Raw genomic sequence first — 15,623 nt, 5'->3', positions numbered from 1 at the left:
TTTTTTTAGCCTTAGCTTGGGCAAAACAAAGGCATTGGTACGTGTTTGGGCCCTTTAGGTGCAGTGAAGGGAAATCGTAAAAGTTACATTATACAAAGACATCATATACAACTGTGGGCTTTTAACTATGCGGCAACAGTTTGGATAAGAACCATGCATCCTTTGGCCATATACAGTATTATACCTAGAAGGTTTTTAGAAAGATTGTAGCCTTCCATGTAGCCACTCATTGAAAACCCTCATTGCTGCATTCTCTTAAAGAACTAGGAAGTGATACAGCAAATGTGTTCAAAATTTAAATTTTAAAAATTGCAGACAATAAAATCAGCTATATAGTTAAACATTTTTTACAAAAAAAAAGTTGTGCATCTGAATTCAATCAAAGGAGTGGAGGTGTTGGTTATTTTTTTAAGACTCCCCTCCACCCAGTCTCAACATCAAAAATCTATATCACTAGAAAGTTGGCTCTAACAAGCAATAGCAAGGCAAATCTCACGCTTCTTCCATTCACCATTAAACAGAAGTGTTTTCAGCTACACACGTTTCTCTTGAAGCTCACATCATGACCCCTTATTAAATACACAGTCATGGATGCAGTTTATATGGAAACTGCAGTATATATAATTTTTGTCTACAAGGTAAAACCACACTGTATATTTTGATGTCTTCTTTATTTGAAAGAAAACACAGATAAAACATTTTTTTTAAAAATCATACTGGGCACTATTAATAGTTACAATAAAAAAGTTTATAAAACATTATTAAAATATTAAGACAAATTAAATATCAAGATAAAAATTGCTTACATTACACCTGAAAAAAGCTGTTCTATAAATTTGATCATACACTCAACACCACCACCTGTCTTTTACACTCATATCAACACACAGACACAAACACACAAAAAGAGAATCAACTTTAAAGCAGTTCTGCAGTATAATGTTTTTGTCGATGTTTCTTCTACTGCCAAGGTGATCTTTTTCCCAGCACACGATTGGTAATTTTCTGTAAGAGATGACTTGCATTAGCTTTAGTAAGAATATTAACATCTAACTGCTTTGGGTGTGCTTAAATGGAAAAAGCACTTCTGTAAATAAACACCTATACCTTGTTAAATAGCTGAGCATTAAGGCGATAAGTGTTATACTCTGCTTTTCTCCTTTCTTCCTCCTTCCTCTTCTGAACCTCTGGGAGTTGAGAATAGATCCTAATGGGTTAAAACACAAAAATGAGCTGATGCTTTCATTCATTCATTCATTTTCTACCGCTTATCCGAACTTCTCGGGTCACGAGGAGCCTGTGCCTCTCAGGCATCATCGGGCATCAAGGCAGGATACACCCTGGATGGAGTGCCAACCCATCGCAGGGCGCACACACTCTCATTCACTACGGACATTTTTCCAGAGATGCCAATCAACCTACCATGCATGTCTTTGGACCGGGGAGGAAACCGGAGTATCCGGAGAAAACCCCCGAGGCACGGGGAGAACATGCAAACTCCACACTCACAAGGCGGAGGCGGGAGCTGATGCTTTCAGATTTTCTTAAATATTTTCTTTTTAAATGTAATGGATAATTTTGACAAGCTTTATTGAGTAAACCTAGCTAACGACCCCCTCCTTCACACACACAAAAAACATCAACATTCCTTTATCTAATTTACTTACTATACACACAATACTACCTGCTGAATCTTTCTGTCCTGTCTATTCTCTGAGTCTGTACTCACTGATAGCATGGAGAACACAGCACAGAAATAAAGCATCAATGACTAAATTGGTGTTTTATACCAAGTCTGTCAAGATAAATAGCAGCTTACCGCTTGGATCTCTGGATCATCTCATTTACAGGAATAACTCGCTTAGAAGGAAGAGGTGGAGGAGCTGGTGCTGGCAGAAAGTTGAGTAATTATGTTAATATATTATGAAATAATTCTGAAAATATTTCTAAGACAATCAGGCTATAATAGTGTTTAGGATATTGCTGTTTGGACAAGCAAATGAAACCAACCTGCTTTTGGCTGCTGTACTGCTGAAGGGTGGTTGAAAAGCTCTTCTCTTTCTTTGTTGAAGATGGCTTGCATTTTTCTCTCCTCTGCTAGCAGGCACAGCCTTTTCATCCGCTCCCGTGAACGTGACACAAACTCTGGTCGACGCAACTCCAGCACCTCCTGTAACATTAGCATTCCCACTAGTTTTAACAATATATCATGATTATGAATGGAAATTAAATTAAAATGTAATGTCTAACAAGTGCGAGAGAGCTATATCCACTTATAAGGGTAAGAAATTACAGATAAATGATTAACATTTAAAGACATGCGGCTAGACAACAAGGTGTAGCCCAGCCATTTGGGAGACACTCAGCTCTTACACCCAATACACATTCAAAGCAGAACCTCATTTAAACTACAAAGAGGAAAAAGGTATAAAATGTTGAGCAGGATTTGTCCTGGGTTCTTACTGACTACGATGAATCCAAAGTACCTCATGTATTGTGTCACTGCTATACTGGAATAAACTTCTTGATCTTTATTAAGATCTTCACCCTCATTATTTTATTTTCATACATTTTTTATCTCTTACATTGGCGAGCCACCCAGCAATGAAAAAAGTGGGGAAAGGTAAGAAAAGCGGATTTTTCTTCTTTTACGCTGTTTTGGATTCAGGGAACCCCCTCATTTAAAAAACCTAGTAAGGAAATGTTTTAGTGTAGAATAGAACAGAGTTTATTGATCATAAGCAGAAGGAGTTAAGCCTATTCTGTACATTTCTGTTTAAGATTCTAACGGAACTGAATTAACAAAACGCAGTGTGGTGACAGTTGTGTGTGAATCGTTGTTTCTAAAGTAACTGAAACTTATGTGTTTGTTATAATTCTGTGAAGATTCTAAAGTAACTGAATCAGCCCGACGCAGTGTGGTGGCCGGATTATAGCTAAAAGTGCTTCACAGTGATAGTGTAAAGAGCCCGACGCACCTCGACTTTGTAGAGTTTACAGCAATAATCCGAGGCAGTGTGGTGTTGTCTGACAGACTGAGACATTGTTTCAAACTTGTTGTGCTGTGGCTAAATAGACTGTGGTTTTGTCCGACGTACTGTGACAGTGTTAAATTTACGTTTTAAGTCCAAAAGTGTTGTGACTAAGAAGACTGTTTTAAAACATAAAAAAAAACCTGATGTACTGTGTTTTTGTCCACTGACTTCGATGAACCCAAAGCACTTCATGTATTTTGTCACTGCTATACTGGAATAAACTTCTTGCTCTACATTTTTTTTATTTCTTACATAAGCCAACATACCTGCAGAGAAAGACGGACTAGGGAAGAGGGTTTGTTGCCGGAATCATTCTCTGCATGTGTTTTATGATCAGGAGAATTCTCTCTTTCTACTTGAATGTGACGTTCTCTAAGCGGCTCTCTCCATGGCTGCATCCTAGTGTATGGCTCGAACCAGGCTTGTCCTTCAGACTTCCCTGCAACTGTTTGGGGGTTATTCTCCTTCCGTGCATCCCATTTCAGTTCATCAGCAGAAACAAACCATGATAAACCTTACAAAAGAGGAAAAAATAGTAAGGGACCATGTGAGGGTAAATACCTCAACTTCATTCTCCTTCTTAACAATCTTACCATTTGGGTAACTGGGTTGTTTGCTGGGGGCCTGTTTTCTCAGCACTGGTTGGAGGTGAACAGCACTGGAAGCCTTGAGAGCAGACATACTGTCCTTTACCTCACTGCAGTCTGCTGAAGATGTCCTGGGGACTCTGGCACTACCTGGAGATGGGAAGGTAGTGCCAACATCCCGTGTGTCTCTGCGGGTGCCATTTACAACAATCTCCAAATCACCTGACAAATAAGATAGAAAAAAAATTGATAGACATATCTATAATTTTCATATCATTTCCTTCTACAAACAAGAGCTAAGATTGTTTGCATCTTTGAATGGAAAAACAAATTTGTTTTGAAATGTGGTGGGGCAAGAAATTAACTTGAATCTATAATCAGTACTTTCAGTACCCAACATGACAATTTACTATAGAACAGCCAAACAGAAAAGAGAGGACATTTGTGTATTTGTAGTTTCTGCAATACTCCATTTACATTGTCTGTAACGTAAATGCTGACAGAGACAAACATCAACACCAAAATAATGTTAACAATCACACCTCACTGCAACTGCACCAACAAAAATAATGCAATCAGCAAAGTGGAACTAAAAACTTTGCACTGGGAACTGAAACATTGTAGGATTAATACATTTATTTTTAAGTGTAAAGTGCAGACAAATTCCTTGTAATAGCATTGCTGGATTTAACTTGGCCAAACTAAGCTTTTATATGTAGTTATACAAGAGGTTGCAGATATCTACCACCGATATTATCCATTTATCTGTATACATTTGTTGAACTGGTGCTTCCTTGATGTGTTAACATGCATAATTAAGTTGAAACACGTCCCCATTTATACTCATCGGTGCTACCTCTCAAAGTGTAAAATTTAGAAATACCATAAAATCTGCAAATTTCTTTATAATATTGCACCAGACTGACCAAATACTTTCTCAGTGCTGTTGTAGAAAGTGGTGACAAGCCACAAGCTACAACTTTATCAAATTGACTTCAAATACCTTGCCCTTGGAGAAAAGAAAGAAAAATAAATAAATAATCCCTGACATAATACAGAAATCATTCCCTGCATAAAATACACCTACATTTATTCCTTTTTCTGTGTTTGCATTTTGTGAAATCAAGCAACAGTTAGAAGGACCAACCTGCTTGTATGCTTCTGCTGACCAGTTTGACTTTTGCTCTCTTACAACTAGTAGTACGTCCAGTGTCACTTTGGGAGGGTAGGGTAGAAGTGCTTGAGGATGATAATGTTTCTGAGGCCTAAAGGAAATGCAAAGCACATGCACAACATAGTCAGGCAGTGCAATTGGGCTTAATCACACAAACTGTTTCAGGGAACTCTAGACTGACAAAAGACAAACCAGAAAAGAAAAATAAGGAAGAATTCATTATTCAAGAATACTTTTAGAATTGTGCTATTAAATCTTACCATGGAGTCATCTGTGTTGCTTATTTCTGTGGCAACAGAAACAAAGTGATTTTCAGAGCTACCTTTTCCATGTCCTCTTTTCTGCTTCTTAATGTGGTTATAAAGTTTCAGCAGGCCATCATTGGGCTTTGGCGGCTGACTTCCTTCCACCCCTTCTCTCCCACTGTTACTCTTACCAACTCTATGTGCTCCGAAAGCTTTGATCAAGCGTTGTGTGTCGATGGTTGACTGGCTGCTACTAGTGTCCACAGAAACACTGTCAGACTGGACTCTCTCTGCAGGAAAGCAATAGTCTTTTCCTTGCTGTTTCTTCTCTACTAATATTTGTTTGTTACTAAAAGATTTATTTTTATCCCATGCTGTTTTTAGAATACCTCTCACTTCATTTCTTTCTTGTTCTTTCCTATTTTTGGTTGTGTCTGTTCCCTGTGTTCTCCGTGGCTCATGTTCTCTTGTCCTACTCTTGCCTTTCTCCGCTCTACTGTGTGCCGGTGAAGGTGTGTGAAGCGGAGTGGAACCCTGTAGAAGACGGGACAATCTTTCCAGTCTCTCCAGCAGCGATATTTCTAGGTTGTTAGTGGTTTTAGTGTCCTGAAAAATGAATTGCTCGTTGAAACGATGCCACAACTGGTCCAGAGAGCTGTCAATCTCTGCACTGAGGTCCTGAGCATTTATGTTCTGTTTCTTCTCCCTTGTGGTCTTAGTAAGCGAACATATAGTTTCCTTTCCCATGTTATGCTTTTGTACTCTGTGGTTAGGATCTAGTTCAGTTGTGCTGCAGTTTGCCTCCACATGCAGGGGGATAAATGCTTTTCCCTCCTCAGTTTGCTCATCAACCTGCTCATTTTCAAGGACAGCAGTCTTACTAAAAGCAGTATGCTGATAAAGAAGACCAGTATTTCCTTTTCGGTTATGAAAGCCTTTTCCAGATGTAGTGGATTCTGTCAAGGAATTTTTTTTTAAATATTATTAATAAAAATGTGTTAATTCCTGTGATATCACTTGTGCACAATGTCTTAATTTCTACATATGCCACTACTTACCTCTTTTCATTTTGGGCCTCTTGCTGTAAATGCCCTCCTTATGTTTCGGTGTAACGCTGTTGTCCATGAGCTCTCTGGATCCCAAAACCTCAGGGGTAAATTGAGGGGGTACAGCGTCATCAGATCCTATCGATTATATAAGGAAGTGTAGGAAAGACAAATTAGTATAGTTAGTTGAATTAGTGAGAGCTGGCCTACAAAAAGCATCACTTCTGCACACGATGAAGTGCAGCATTACAGGGTTCGTCTTTCTCTCGAACAAAGGATACTATGAATAATGCAGCTGTGCAATGGGGAGGCGCTTAAAACGGCATAACAATGAGTGCTTGAGACTGAATGAGAACAAAAGACAAGATTGTACAAACAAATAACCTGTGCCACTTCTAGTATTGTACTGTTAAAGTAGCCATTTGTTAACAGTGTATTATGTTGTTACACTATGTAATTGGATTATTAAGCATCTTTCCAAGTCCCAGAGCATGAACACCTTAATAGCTCACAAAACACTCCCTCATACATAATCCTAATTTTTTTATATGTAGATATATAATTATTATCCGCCCCCCCCCCCCCCACACACACACACACACACACTTTTAAGGGTTATATAAACCAAACAGATTTGATAATGGACAATAGTACATGTAGGACGTTACAAAGACAGCTATATGGCATTCGGTTATCTGCACAAGTCCTGTGAATGGTCTATAAAATCACTGACAATTTTTTTTCACATTTGCAGTTTGTAACAATCAAAGTACTTAGAATTAAAATACTTATATACAAAATAAGCAAATAAGTTTGGATCAGTTGGGAGTTAAATGCACCGTTTCCTGCTGAAGACCCAAAGTGAACGATAGGGAGATTGTGCTATATATAGAACATTAAACTTAAAGGGCAATATAAGGGCAGATTTTAGTGTCTCAACAGTTTAGTTATATATAATAATGTACTTTTGTGTCATGTAGGTGTAACTGTTCTCTGTACCTGGATGAGAGCTCTCCACTGTGGTATCAGAGTGGTTAGGGGAGAGTTCAGGGAAAATCTGTGGCATATAGAAGAGCTCTGAACTACCATGAGGTTTGTATGGCAATAAACCTGTAGTAGCTGAAAGAAGCATATAAAGAGGAGTTACACTATAATAATACATCTTAGTAGCTCACATACTAATAGGAACAATAATACAATATTTGAACATCTTGCCACTTACCAGTTGTATTAACTAAAGGTCTACTTGGTCCAGCCAGTCTTTGGGCAAAGGTAAAGGCTTGTGGAGATCTGGAGCTCATCTGTGAATATCCATTGAGCATTCCTATGTCCTGATCCTGGTGTGTGTTTCTGTCTTTACTTGAGTTGGTCTCACTGGATACAGACACTTGCTGTTCTTCATTTGTGCTGGAGACTGAGATTGAGACTCCTCTTGAGGTATTCAAACTTTCTGACTGATGGGTGTGTGATCCAGTCAGCAGTTCTGGGTAGCTGGAGGAAGTATTGGCAGGACTTTGGGTGGTGTTTTGCTGTAATGTCACTGTCACTGCAGGTGTGAAGTGGCTATTGATAAAGTGAGGTTTATGACCAAGGGTTAAACCTGATTCCAAGCCTGTAGGGAACTCTCGTTTTCCTCTGATGACTAATGGCTCATTTCTCTCACTGTCCGGGTGTTCATCTTCATCTCTCACCTCTTTTTCCTTTCCCATGATACCCTTTCCCCCTTCATTTTTTGTTTGTCCTTTGTCATTGTGTGAAGCATGGCTGTTGTGTGTATACAGGCATTGATTCGCTGTCTGAGGGGAGGGTGTGTGCTCAGGGTTACATCCCTCCTTGAGGCCAACCTGAATTACTCTGTCCTCTGGTGGTGTGTGCAGTGGAATCTGACAGACTCTCTGCAGCTGCTCAGAGAGATGGTCTTCTGCACTGTGCACCGCTGCAAAGCCTACAGCAGGCTGAGGGACAGAGCCAACACTAGCCTGTGTACTGCTTTCTGAATCTGAGCTCGACTGAGATGTGAGAGAGACAGAGATCAGGTTATCAGAACAGGAGTGACCTCTAAGATAGTGGCTAGTAGAGACAGAATGATGTTTAAACTCTACAGGTTTATGGTCTTCTGTACAGAATATATTACTATGAGACATTTGTTTCTCTCCTTCCAATGTTTTGTGTTTTACCTTGGCATGTTTAGTACACAGCAGGAGCTCTCTTTTTATCTCCTCAATTCTCTTCCTGTCCTCTGCATTAAGGTCTAAGGATTCACACTTGGCACTAGAAACCTTCATCATGATCCACTCTTTGAAGACAAAATTGTGACATAATAAAAAATGTATATTTTTGCATTAATATTTGAAAACTTTGAATGGATACTTTCTAATAAAAGTGATTAAATGTTTACCTCTAGCTTGGCTCTCATCGGAATCAGCAGTACTTGAGCGGCTAGTAACCACAGAGACAGACGACTCGCTCTGCAGAAGCTTAGCAACCCTAGAGGCCAGTGAATGCTCACTGCTGCCATTACTTAAAACACCCATTTCTGCCTCTGTTTGACTGTAGGTGGGACTTATCTCAGACAAAATTATGCCAGCATTCTCTGTATGGTCCTGACTTTGCTGCTGGCAATCTGATGTTGAAGAAGCGTTCCCCTGTGTAATCGACTGGCTCACAGGGCCTACCCTGTCAGGGTCTGCTGCACTGCATCCCTCAGGCTCTGCTCTCCTTGGAGCCACACAAATATCACGTGACTTTGGAACTTCCTCCCTGCCCAGAGAGGGTGCTGTAGGCCCTTTGCTCACGTGATCAGAATTTGTGGACAGCTCTAGAGGCCCAGATGAAGATGAGGAGCTCTCTTTCAGGGCAGAGTCTGAAGATGAGCAAGCTAGTACCAAAGAAATCTTTTCATCAACTGACAAAAACGAGTCATCATGATATGGTTGTGTTTTCTGCCTGAGTGACAAAAAGGAAGCATCGCTCTCTGAGTAACAGTGTGAGACATGGAAGGAGGCTTCTGAGGAATGTCCAGACACCAGGCTATCGGCATGACCAAGTAAACGCCTGATCTCTTGCAGGGTTCCAGAACCCACTAGAGATGAGTCCCCTTCTTTAATACTCTCCAAAGTCCCAGCAGCAGACTGAAGGCTAAACTGAGTTGGCAGTCCATAACTGCCCTCTCGATTAGAACTGTCAGCTGCATGGAGAACACTGTGTGATTGACTAAGGGGCTCAGCAAGAATGCCTGTCTGGTAGTGGTCCATTTTTATACTGCCTGAACTAGCTTGTCTGGTTGGCTGCTGAAGGGACTGCTGAATAAATAACTGTGTTAAAGAGGCACTGGAATCTGCAGAAAGCACACTTGAATTTGAGAATGTCTCCTTCTGAAAACTGTCACCTGCGTACAAAAAAAAAAAAAGATCTGCATCATATCCTCAGTATATCTACATCATATATCATCATATTCCTGAGTATATTACTCATAATCAGGCACAATTATAACAGCAGTACAGCTTTTAAAACAAATTCAGAAAAATATCCAGGTTATAATAAATCATCCCTAGTAACTTAGACAAACAGGCCAAACTAACCTAATGTGTTATGTTACACTTATGAGAAATGGGAGGACAAAGTAAATTCGTTATATATAAAAAAAAAGTTTACTGTCAGAAGGCTGTATGCTCTTGGTGGGTGTTCCCACTGAGCCTTTAATGGTACATAAATCAGTAGGAGAATATTCAGGTTCTCTGATGGGCCCCCGCTGTGTAAAGGGATTTAAGATTGTTGACGGTGACTGATCAATCCCCAAATTGTGAAGGTAGAGCTGCAAAAAAAATGTTCTTTTAAATATACCAATAATCTTTTTGAAAGAAATAATGAATAAAATCTCTATTAAAATATATAATGATCAAAGTTAATGGTTTTACTTACAGGGATTCTGTCTTCGATGTTAAACTCAGGGGGCCGTCGGGGAGATCCAGGTCTAGAAGTCCAATAAGGTGCATAGTTGTCCAATTCAAGACTTACAACAGAGGAAGCTGCACCTATTGATGCCTGAAAATTGGGAATTGTGTTGCTCATGTTGTTATTTACATTTATGCCACTGTACTGATCTACATTAAGCAAAGCAGGGGGTTTTAAAGGACCAGTTCCTAAGTCATCAGCTGGCCTCTGGCTACTTGTTTCACATGATGACAGGGACAATTCAGCTGCAGTGGAGTTGAAGCCTCGAGAGATGGCAATAGGAGTATATCCTGTAAGAGGAGGCCGATTTTGGTTTTGTTGCAATTCATCATGCTGGATGGGTGTGATGACTGTTCCATTAGAGGAGTGGGAACAGGAGTGAGTAAATGGTGATGGTGACGTGGATCCCACAGCTCCTCCTGCCACTTCCACATCTGCACATGACAGCACACCACTGCCTGTCTGAGTGGGTGCAGTACTGCTATTGGCACTAAATATTGAAGATGTTTTATTGGAATGTTGCCGACTTTGTTGTTTTGTTGCCTCAGACACAGAGTCTTGTTCTTTCCCTTCTTTCCATGACATACTGTCATGCATTGACCTGCTGGAACTCTGATTGGCTTTCCAAGCATCAACCTTCTGCACATAACTGAGGATGGGTAGAGAATGCACTCTTTTTTCAGACAGTCTAGGCTCCTGATCTTTAAGTTGTTGGTCAGATGTAGGCAGAAGTGTGGCTAAGGTAGGCTGGTCAAGTGTTTTGTCTTTATCAGCAATGACAGGCACATCTAACACTGGCAAAGGGGCTTCTTGGCTATGAGGTATCTCATGATGCTCTGTATGAGCCTCACCTTGGTTTAAAGCTATTGTAACTCCAGCCATGCTTGTATGTCTTGAGGTACTTAGTTTTAATGCTGGAATGTCGTCTGGATTAGGAGTGCTGTTTTGGGTTGATGCCACATTGTCTCGATAAGAATATACGGGGGAGAGTCTGGCTGCGACTAGTGCTCCTCTACCAAGGAGCACTGCAGGCGTGGATTGAAACACAGGCTGAGAGGTCAAAAAGGAACCATCTGCTGCTTTATTGCTGCCTGAGCTCCAGAGTGCTCTCTGCAGCCCACCACCTTCACTGACCAGAGGGACATTCTGTCCAATTGGAGTGTTTTTGTTCTCAGTTTGATTTCTACCTTCTCGTGCAGCTAATGAGGACTCACTGTGCTGAACTGTGGACCGAACTGTAATATTTGAGATGGCAGATAAACGAGTGGAAAGTGACAAACTGCCTCTCTCCATAGTCCTTCTTTGCGATAACAAGGACGAAGAGCCACCTTGTGGCTGCTCTCTGCTCTGAGATGGTCTGAACTGGTGTTCCTTTATAGAGGTACATGCAGGATCCTGCTTCTGTGAAAGAGCAGAATGTTTATTCTGGCCTTCAGGGCTGTCTGTTGATCTTAGGACAACATCTGTCTGACTGAGACCAGTTTCAGAGGAAGAGGAGATTCTGCTACTGGCTACGCCAAGAACTTTTTCCAGAAGCTTCTGACCACATGAATTTCCTCTTCCATCCAAATCAGTATCAGTTTGTTCCTTTCCCTCCTTCTGTGCTTCATCATTATTCAACAAGCCACTATTGTGTTCCTCATCATGAATCTGGGTTGCCTGGTAATTGCTACCAGGTGACAGGCTGTGCTGTGATAGTGAGCAGTAGCTATTAGCATCCTCTAAAATTGTAGACATTGTCCCCAAATGATGCTGTGATAGTGATGCTTGTTCATGGGATCTGTGTGTGAGGTTGGACTCTACATCCTCATCTAGGCGAGACATCTGAGAGCACCTCTCAGAAGCAATTGACAGATCAGGTGACCCCCTTAAAATTCAACACAAAATGTTTAGCATACATTCAGAACAAATACAATTCATTTAATAAATAACTTGAACACCATACCTTAAAGGGACAAACTCTAAATCTGTCTGATGGAGGAGAGTGAACTCCGAAGGTAAAAAGGCCTTCCCCTGAGGAATTAGGGTCAGTGCAGGCGACAAACAGCTATCCTGCAATTCTGCTCAGGTGAAAAGAACATAACTTCAGCAGTTGTACATGATGCATAAAACAGTTTAAAGCAGAATCCCCTGTTATCGACTGCATTTACTTCCTATTATCAGTGATTACACTTGTGTTCTAATTACCTAGCTGTAAAAATTCAAATCTGTTGGCTGCTGGCTGCACATTTGAGTCACCCATGGTAGCCATTTCTCCTTCAGAGTTAAGTGTGATCCCTTGTATACCATCAGCTTCCAGCAAACCTGATGTTTGTCCCAGAAACTGACTAGGATCCTCTTCAACAGGGAGTTGGTGCCATGACTCAATCTCCTACAAAAAATAACTTAAACAGTTAGCAATTATATTTCATATAGTTTTACAGATTGTGTAACAAGTCACTCATTATTATTAGTAACCAAATATAACCCATAAATAAATATACATGTGTAGAAAATGTATATATTTACTATAGAACATGATATTCATGATGATATTGTATATTATAATATGATTCATGATATGATATTTTAAATAATAATAATAATCCTGTAAATTTAAATGTAAATGTATTTGTGTGACAAGAATGGATAAACTACAGATACAGAATATATTAAGAACTCTGCAAATATATGCTGTCTTTGAGCAAATCGTGTAATGTACATGTTCATTAGCTGTAAGTACCAAACAAGTAGGAAACACTTATATTAAGTTAATAAATTAAGCTTAGAATTTTCACAGAATTCCAGTTCATAACCGGTTTCACAATGTAAACACCATTGTTGGTTAAGTGTCCACAAGCTTTTGGCTATATAAATAATCTAGGTTTCCTGGCGGCACTGTGAATAATCATGCTGATGCCCTGACAGTTCATAACAAAAAGACGCTGTCTCTATAAACAGACAGACTGCTGGCTCAATATTAAACCCCAAATCTCCACGTTGTGTACAGCACCAACCAGAAAGCTGCATGCGTCTGTTTACAAATGGACTGACAGCATGAAGACAATACTATGTACTATGTAAAAGCATGTTCGGTAGATCACAAGAAATAATACACAGATATTCATTATTTTCAGAGCAATCAGATGTGACATGCATCTGATTCTGAGAATTTGACATCCAGGTACCAATACTGAAAAAAAGAACCCTACAACAACATTCATAGTCTGCTAGCTATCTGCTAGCCGAGAGTGGGTTATCTGAGAGCTAACGTAAATATCACTGTTCCACTGTTTTGGAAATGAACTATTCCAAAATCCACGAAACCGTTGTAGTTAAAGAGTTAACCTACACATCTATCAGTGTTACCAAGTAAACCAACGGATAAGCTCGCTTGCTTGTTGCTAAGCTAACTAACGTTTAGGACAGCTATACAACTGGCGGGAAGCAAAATTTAAACAATTACTCAAAGCTAGTAAATAAAAAAAAACGCTTTTCTGAGTCTAGGCGGTGGTACGAAAACAAACTCACTCTGTTAAAAATTTCCCCATCTTCACCTTCTCCTAACGTCTCCATTGTTGTTTGAGCTAAGAACTGTTTCTATGCGAATAACTGATATTGTCTGCGCCTGCGCACATTAGGTATTCTGTCTCGCTCACACACACGCACGCGCACGCGCACGCGCGCACACACACACACACACACACACACACACACACACACACACACACACACACACACACACACACACACACACACACACACACACACACACACACACACACACCCTTCATCTTCCCAATCCCTTGCATGGCCATGTGTGTCTTCTTTACCTTGTCTTTTTTATATATTAATCCTATTTTACTTTATTTGAGTAGGTCAAACTTATTTTGATCACTTTGAATACACGTATTCACAGTACTGGTTGCCATGTCCGCGAATATCAATTTTAACCGTTAGTTGGAACCTATATCAGTGTATTTTATATATTCTTTCAAACAGAAAATGCAGTCTAATATGTATGTATCTGTCTGTGGTTAACATTGTGATAAAATATATGTAATTATGGTGAAAAACCAGTAATACAATTTAACTATAATAAATACATATCTCGAGCATAGTGCATTTATATTTTATTATGTAACATTATAGTATCAGATAATGGTCATTACGATTATTTTTTCATTATTATATTTCAATCTTGTATTTATTCCTTTCCCGCAATACTTTTGCCACATTAAACCAAAAAAAAAAAAAAAAGTTTGACTTTGATGCTGAACTGCCAACCTAACCGGTGACATTCTTCCAGGACTGTCAGCTGAATTAACCATTAAAAAAAGTGTTTAGTGTCCCTGTAACTTGTCCATGACTGACGTCTCTGTTTATCACTTGGGAATCTACAAACAGATTCAGAATCAGATTATTTTATTAAATACCATGTCAGCAATCAAAAGCTTTTCATGGCAAAATTCAATTACAAAAACACAAATATCATATAAATGCAACAAAAACAAAAACAAATGTAAACAGCAAGTCATATTATCCTTTTTTTTTAAATTAACATACGATAAAAAAAAAATCCAAAACCTTTTCAGGCATGTCATTAAATATGTCCTTAAATAACTTGATAAAATAGCATTCTGCTTGTGTAAAGTCCATGACAATCTAAAAAGCATGGGTCAATGTTTAACACTTAAGTAAAGTTGGCCCCATATTCCCAGATTCGAGTTTCCCGAGTCAATAGCTCCTGAACTAAAGGGTGTTACTACACAAATAACACCTCTTTATTATCTTAGTAATGTAGAGAGGCAGCTAAAACCAAATTTTTCTCAAAATCAGCTTTCCTCCGCGGTGGACAAAATTAACAAGACTCTATGTGCAGACAACTGAGAAACAGATTCCAAGGGACCGTCTGCAAAGTGCAAAACCCGAAAAGCAAATACTATAAAAACAGTCAATAACTTTACTGTAATACATTGTACTGTCATCAAACTCAGAACACACATCACTGATGTCCCAACACTTATTTGGGACAAATCTCTTTTTTTTTTATTTGTTATGATTTTTCAAAATTTAAAAAAAAACAATAGCTTTACTGTAATACACTGTACTGTCACGAAACTCAGATCACACATCACTGATGTCCTAATTGATGTACTAAAACACTTATTTGGGAGAAATCTCTTTTTCTTGATTTTTTATGATTTTTCATAAAATTAAAAAATCAATAACTTTACTGTAATACACTGTACTGTCACCAAACTCAGATCACACATCACTGATGTCCTAATACATGTACTAAAACACTTATTTGGGAGAAATCTCTTTTTTAAAATATTTTATGATTTTTCATAAAATTAAAAAAATCAATAACGTTACTGTAATACACTGTACTGTCACCAAACTCAGCACCCTTAAGTAAAGTTGGCCTCAAATTCACAGATTTGATTTTCCCGAGTCAATAGCTCCTGATCTAAAGGGTGTTACTACACGAATAACACCTCATTTTTATCTTAGTAATGTAGAGAGGCAGCTACAATGCAGCTACAACCTAATCTTCCTCAATATCAGCTTTCCTCCGCGTTGGACAAAATACATAATTC

General features: G+C 39.2%; 1 protein-coding gene across 2 annotated transcripts; it reads right to left on the bottom strand.

The window, feature by feature from the left end:
- Nucleotides 1-652: 652 nt before the first annotated feature.
- On the bottom strand, nucleotides 653-13,704 carry alms1 (ALMS1 centrosome and basal body associated protein). 2 transcript variants are annotated; one of them, XM_027142130.2, is made up of 19 exons: nucleotides 13,552-13,704; nucleotides 12,229-12,412; nucleotides 11,987-12,101; nucleotides 10,009-11,908; nucleotides 9,742-9,901; nucleotides 8,486-9,475; nucleotides 8,265-8,383; nucleotides 7,310-8,096; nucleotides 7,087-7,206; nucleotides 6,100-6,225; nucleotides 5,431-5,997; nucleotides 5,057-5,331; nucleotides 4,770-4,887; nucleotides 3,629-3,844; nucleotides 3,302-3,549; nucleotides 2,011-2,170; nucleotides 1,820-1,889; nucleotides 1,108-1,207; nucleotides 653-1,005 (listed from the first exon to the last, which is right to left on the bottom strand). In XM_027142130.2, exons 1-19 carry the CDS (start codon nucleotides 13,594-13,596, stop codon nucleotides 961-963), a joined length of 6,345 nt encoding a protein of 2,114 aa, XP_026997931.2. In that variant the 5' UTR covers nucleotides 13,597-13,704; the 3' UTR covers nucleotides 653-960. The 2 variants fall into 2 exon arrangements, with proteins under 2 accessions (XP_026997931.2, XP_026997930.2); XM_027142129.2 differs by having other exon boundaries at nucleotides 5,057-5,997.
- Nucleotides 13,705-15,623: the final 1,919 nt, after the last annotated feature.

Source organism: Tachysurus fulvidraco, chromosome 4 (genome assembly GCF_022655615.1).
Source record: "Tachysurus fulvidraco isolate hzauxx_2018 chromosome 4, HZAU_PFXX_2.0, whole genome shotgun sequence".
Lineage (NCBI taxonomy): Eukaryota > Metazoa > Chordata > Actinopteri > Siluriformes > Bagridae > Tachysurus > Tachysurus fulvidraco.
Note: the sequence above shows the minus strand (reverse complement) of the source record. Positions and strands in the feature narration are given on the sequence as shown.